At 43.2% G+C, this 6458-nt stretch overlaps 1 protein-coding gene across 1 annotated transcript; it reads left to right on the top strand.

Annotated features, from left to right (window-relative positions):
- The first annotated feature begins 1351 nt into the window (after nucleotides 1–1351).
- LOC137532283 (gamma-crystallin-3-like) lies at nucleotides 1352–5464 on the top strand. Its single transcript, XM_068252641.1, has 3 exons — nucleotides 1352–1387; nucleotides 3645–3887; nucleotides 5137–5464. The coding sequence occupies exons 1-3, from the start codon at nucleotides 1379–1381 to the stop codon at nucleotides 5410–5412; spliced, it is 528 nt and encodes a 175-aa protein (XP_068108742.1). The 5' UTR covers nucleotides 1352–1378; the 3' UTR covers nucleotides 5413–5464.
- The last annotated feature ends 994 nt before the right edge of the window (nucleotides 5465–6458 follow it).

Genomic DNA, 6458 nt, shown 5'->3' on the forward strand with positions numbered 1-6458 from the left:
TTTCACAGCTGTGATATTTCCTGAAGCCAGATTGAAGAGGGTCAAGGATGTTGTTTCTGGAGAGCCTGTCTTCAAGTTGGAGGTAGACAGCCTTTTCAATAACTTTTCCCAGAAAGGGGAGGTTAGAGACAGGTCTGTAGCTGTTTAGAGCATCTGGGTCTAAGGATGGTTTCTTGAGTAGTGGCCTGACGATTGCTTCTTTCAGAGTAGAGGGAAACCACCCTTCTTGTAAGGAACCGTTGACTATTTTGTGGAATGCCGATGTAAATAGTTCAGGGCATTTCAACATGAACTTGATGTAACTTTCATAATTTACTCATTACAATTCTGTGAATTGCGAAATTGCGATGTGAAAGTTAGAATCTGGAATTCCGCTAGATCCCTGCGCTCATCCCTAGTCAACATATCTGCAAAATAAGGGAGAGGAATGGCGAATGACCTTTCAGGAGAGAATAGTATACGGTTTATCACCATAGACCAATGATGACACACCTTTTAGAGGCAGAGTGCCCAAACTGCGACCCAAAATCTACTTATATATCACAGAGTGCAAACACGGCGATTAATACTGAAAACTGTGGTTTTAGTTAAGAAAAAACAACTCATACATTAAAGGCCACTCTACATTTAAAATGCAGCAATTACCCCCATGTATGAAATGCAGAAATTACCAAATACTCAAGTGCACTTCTGTCTTTTGCTGTTCTGGGTCAGAACTATAAGTTAATTGTCAGGAAGGCAACAGGAAGGTATCATGCACAGTGAGGTGGCAGGTGAAAATATAGTCCTCTTTAACATGCCTTCCTCTCTTTGTTGAAGGGAGGTTTTCGGAGGGGAGCAGGAGTAAGGGGGGAATTATTTATTTTATTAATGAAAAAAAAAAGAATGAAAAAAATAGCAGCAGTGGTGGCCAACAGCGTGCGTGCCCACAGAGAGGGCTCAGAGAGGCAACTCCGGCATAGGTTTGCCACTGCTGCCATACAGTCATTTTTAATATATGCCCAGAGTGAAGGAGTGTTTTTTTACTGCCATCATTAATTGACTGGAGCATCTAGAACTGAGCATACCAGGTAATATGGGTGTCACACACCTCCACAACAGATAATATAATATGCTGGGAATGCTTACTCGAATCCACACGTCAGTCCATTCATGTGACTCGACACATAGACAAGCTTTTGTTCGGGGTAGGTAAACCTAACAGCTGATACAATCAAAAAAGACACAAAGAATAGCTATAAGCACAAAACAACTTCAACTCAGTATTCTGCATGCCAAGCAAGATTACCATGAAAGCCGCATAGGATGTATATAAGGACCAGTTTTCTAATGTCAGCCACCAGTGCAAACAGAGGAGTACACCGACACAGCAAGCAAAATGGGAAAGGTAAGCACATAGCAAATGTTTTTCTATTTTTGGGGGTGTGAGTATATCGGTATCTGAACTGGGAGAAAAAGGTGATAATGACCATAACAGCTAATATTTATATTAGGATATTATTTATATCCTAATATATAGTCTGACTAGTATCTTTAAGTCGTATGCTTCTGATCAAGGTTTGATTACTGAATGCTAAATATGCTCTTTTTTGTGTATGTTTGCATTTCTGTTTGCACTAGAAGGAGGACATAAGGTAGTACAAAGGGGGACAGAAGGAGGCACAGGGAAACAGAAGGAGGTACAGGGAGACAGAAGGAGGCACAGGGGGACATAGGAATGCACGGGGGGGGGGGGGAAGGGGTGGCTGCCTGCAACTTACACTATCCAGACACAGCAGAAGCAGATGATAGAACACCTTTAAAGGTGGGGTTTAGTCTGGGGTGTGTGGCTTAATCCAGAGTCATGGCGCCCCCAGGACCAATCGCACTCCAGGCAATAGCCTAGAATACCTGGAATACCTTTGCCTAAAAGAAGCCCTTTTGGTGGAATGAAGCTTGAAATATTCAGGCTCCAACCACATACACTTTGTAGGAACACCTTTAATACATCCTCACGGAAGACAGGCAATGCAGTGTGTATGGCCTAACAGACATTTTGCGTTTATGCTCGCTTCATCAGAGGCCAAAAGTACAGTTTTGGGTTATAAGCTAATAGTGTCTATATTCAGTTTTAGATGTCCTCCAAGATCCCTAATGCCAACCCTCCCACAAGGCCTAACCTAAACCTAACCTCTCCCCATTCTTTATGTGTAACACTGTCCTCCCTCTATCCCTGACTAGCTGCAACTCCCTTGCCTAACCCTAATCTCACTTCCACCTGGTGTACAAATCCCTGATCTTCCTCCTCTCCTCTATCTGATCTTAATCTTGTGTCTGGGTCAAAACCTAACTTACCTACTTTCCTGCCTACCCCTATAATTCCCAAGCTCTAACCTTGTCTACTCCTCTAACATTCCTTCTTATTCCTCATCCATGGCAAAGCTTCATTCATTGGGTATCAGCCTGAAGTTTAGTATATTTTACCATGAGCCACCTGTCCAGTCAAAACTCATGTTCAATTAGGAACATGGTAATTGTGATCCAGTAGAACTGTAACTTAAAAAAAACAAAAAAAAAACAGAGAGACAACAGGAGACCAGATAGTGAAGTACATTAGAGTGTAGTAAAAAAATAAGCAGATCAATAATTGGTACTCTTAAAATAAGGTTGCAATGGGGCAACCAACTAATTAGACAGGTGGAGAGTACAACCATCTCCACTCAGGTATCTGGGTCTCTCTACTTGTAGTCGCACTCTTCAAGAAAAAAAAATTGGGAAACCCTGTACACGGCACCCAAGTGTGCTGGCAGGGTTAACATCCTAGAATGGAGGTGATAAGATAATGGGGAGAAAGAGCCACCCAAAAGTGTTAAAATGTAATAAACCCAATACAATATATAAATGAGAGGTGGCTTACCTCAAAGATGACGCAAAGAACACTGTGAAATCAGCGCTTATTCTCGCTCAGGTGAAATTTTTGCGCCTAAAGCTGTACAAACGCGCTGTGTTACTAAGGAGGAGGGTGGTGACAGAAGGCATTGTGGATGATGGAGTGGCAGAGTGGGTGGGGTAAGTAGGACAACAATGCCCTTGGCCTGCACTTGGCTGAGTTGATCCACCAAGCATATCAGTTGTCAAAAATCAGGGGAATTGGGGGCTTCTGCACATCTGCTGGATTCACGGCACATAACCATCTAACGTGTGTATTTGGCTACAGGGGCAGCAGTAGGGTATTGTACCGTGTTAGCCATCAGTAAACGCAAGACCTTTTGAATCAGGATGATATCATTTATTGGCTAACTTTAAAGAATAAGAGTACTTTCAGCTGTTAAGCCTTCGTCGGGCTTCAATCCTCGCATATAGCTGTCTGTTCCATACACTTGCGAGCAAACAGGATTGAAGCCCGACGAAGGCTTAACAGCCGAAAGCTCGCTTACTCTTATTCTTTTAAGTTAGCCAATAAATGGTATCATCCTGATTCAAAACGTTTGGCTATTGGGGGAAGAGATTAGCCTTGTTAGTCACTTACGATGGTCCACTCCTGGACCTGCAACATTTCAACCTCGAAATAGAACCCTTGTCCTTCTGGAGCACAGTCATGCCCTTGGGTAGCAGTGTTAATTATATGTTTAATAACAATACATTTTCTCAACTTTACTCCACAGATCTTCTTCTACGAGGACAGGAACTTCCAGGGACGCTCCTATGAGTGTAACGGTGAATGCCCTGACATGTCCTCTTACTTCAACCGCTGCAACTCCATCCGTGTGGAGAGTGGGAACTGGATCCTGTATGAGCAGCCCAACTACAGAGGACACCAGTACTACCTGCACAGAGGGGAATATCCTAACTTCCAGCAATGGATGGGCTACAATGACTCCATTAGGTCTTGTCGGATGAGCCCCCAGGTAAAAAAAAGAAAAGACTACAAGTTAGCAAGGCTCATTACTATTAGCATTTTACCACCATTGGGGCACTATGCAGTTCAGGAAAACTACCTGGCATGTACACATGGCAGCAGTGGTGGTTATGGTGTGTGTGTTTGGGGAGGTGGGGGAGAGATGGGGAGGGAGGGGGCATACCACAATGCGGCTTTGTTCACACATACATCAGATGGAAACAAATACAGTTCCATTCCAGTCCTGTCCTATCAGTTTTCATAAGTTTTTTTTTATCAGTGGCAGTTTTAGAGGACAGTACAGGACAGGCCGGGATCATCCACCAGGCAACCTAGGCAGGTGCTTGGGGCCTAGTGGGTTTTAAGGGGCCCACCTGTCACCTTCTCTGACCTCTCTCCACTTCAGCTTACTAAAAGGACCACAAGAGGGTGCTAAATCTTCTACCTTGCCTAGGGCTCCATTTCATCTTAATCCATCTCTGGTACAGGACCAGAATGATGACAACTTCCTGTACATACAGGAAATAGCTGTACATACATACATGCTCATTTGCTCAAAACCACAGAGAGAAGTACATGAGTGAATACACTATTCCTTTACGCTGAGATTTATCAGCCATTGTAAGCACATAGATGATTATTATGCTGAGGTGGACCTCATTTGTCCTACCTTCTCAACTAGGATAGAAGAAGAATGGCATGCAGCATTTTCTGAGTGGCTACAATCCTGAACCATGTGTAATAGATTATGGAAGATCAATGTTCTAAGATAATTTAAAAGGTTGAAGCCAGAGGGGCAGACATGGTAGGAGGTTGAGAAGGTAGTAAAATACATGTACCCCCTGATGTCATCCATATGAACTTAGCCATAAAGATGAAGAGGTAAGTATGTGTACAAGAGCTGTTGGCTTGTGACCATGTGACTTCTCTGAAGTTAAAAAGGATTCACTGGTACTGATTTTGTGGTAGGAACATTGTAGTCCACTTGAGAATAGGTGTTGTGTGATCCCCATAGATGTAGACCCTGTAAGTGAGTATTAAGGGCGTTTCGAATGGAGGTATATTGATCTGTAAGGGAAGGCAAAACACCCTGGAGAAGACTTTTAATATAGCAAACTGTTTTATAGATCTATATACTTATTCTCCTCCTCTTCATTCTTAATACTACTTAAACATCAGGAGTTTTGCTATGTTGTTGACCACATTACTTATGTTCTTGATCACATCCTGTTTTATTCTGCTATCATTTATTTTACTAGCACCAAGGCTCCTTCAGAATCAGGATCTACGAGAGGGAGGACTTCAGAGGTCAGATGATGGAGTTCACTGAAGATTGTCCCCATGTCCATGAGAGGTTCCGCTTCCATGACATCCACTCCGCCCACGTCCAAGATGGCTACTGGATGTTCTATGATGAACCCAACTATAGAGGGCGCCAGTATTACCTCAGACCTGGAGAGTACAGGAGATACAACGATTGGGGAGCCTCAAGCCCCAGAGTTGGCTCCTTTAGGCGTCTCCATCATGCCTATTAAAGTCATAGAAATCTAATATCTTGATTCCTTCCAATAAAGTTCTTGAAACATATGTCGTTCCATGTGTCTTTTTATGGAAATAATACACCTGGTCAAGTGAGAACTGTTCCTCCTCAAGCTCACTTATACATTTTTTCAGTCCCCATTCTGCAACCATGTTGGGAAATCCCAGGGCAATTTGAGATTGCAGCGCATTATACTACTACAGAGGAAATCTGTGGGCTGCACTGCAGTTATTACATTTATTAATCAGCTGTGTGTCCCGCAGATAGAAGAATAAAGCAGCTAGGTTGCCTAGACACCAAAATTAAGTAGCCTTGTGTATGTGCCTCCTAGGGAAAAACAAAAATAACTAGTCATGTCCAGTTACAAGCATTAAAGGAAACCCGAAAAGAGGGGGAAAAAATGAGTTATTTACTGTACCAAAAAGAGCCCTCGCAATCCTCTCTCAATGCCCTTGCTCCACCTCCGGGCCCCCCTTGAGGTTATCTGACTAGAATGTCGGAATATGCCTTCAGGACTCCTCTGGAGGCTTCGTATGTACTTGCTTTTCTAAGTACTTCTGAAGACACGTTCGTGCTCATGCTTGTACAGTGCGGATGAACCTGTCTTGAAAGGTTCTCAGTAACATGAGTGCTTCCAAAGCCTTCCAAGGAGTCCCAAAGGTGCAAAATTTGGGGAATTTTGGTGGGACAGTGCTGGAACAGGGAACAGAGAGAGGAAGTATTAAGTAGCCATGTGCCCCCAGATATCAGTATTAGATAGCCATGCGAGTCCTCTGATAGCAATATTATTAAGCCATGTATGTTTCCCAGATAGTAGTATTTGCTAGGTATGTGTGCTTTACAGATAATAGTATTAGAGAGAGATGTCCCTATTATCAGTATTAGATAGTCCTATGAGCCCCCCAGATAGTAGTATTAGGTACAGTAGTCACATGTGCCCAAGTATAGAAGTATTATGTAGTTCGATGAGACACCCCCCCCCCCCAATAATATGCCATATGTGCTCTGCAAGTGGCAGTATTCGGCAGCTTCGGCAAGTGG

The sequence above is a fragment of the Hyperolius riggenbachi genome, chromosome 1 (genome assembly GCF_040937935.1).
Source record: "Hyperolius riggenbachi isolate aHypRig1 chromosome 1, aHypRig1.pri, whole genome shotgun sequence".
NCBI lineage: Eukaryota > Metazoa > Chordata > Amphibia > Anura > Hyperoliidae > Hyperolius > Hyperolius riggenbachi.

Bases quoted from the DNA above. Each gene is read 5' to 3' on its own strand.
- LOC137532283 (XM_068252641.1), top strand. The intron at 3,888-5,136 runs GTAAAAAAAAGA...TTATTTTACTAG, and splicing joins CTTGTCGGATGAGCCCCCAG to CACCAAGGCTCCTTCAGAAT.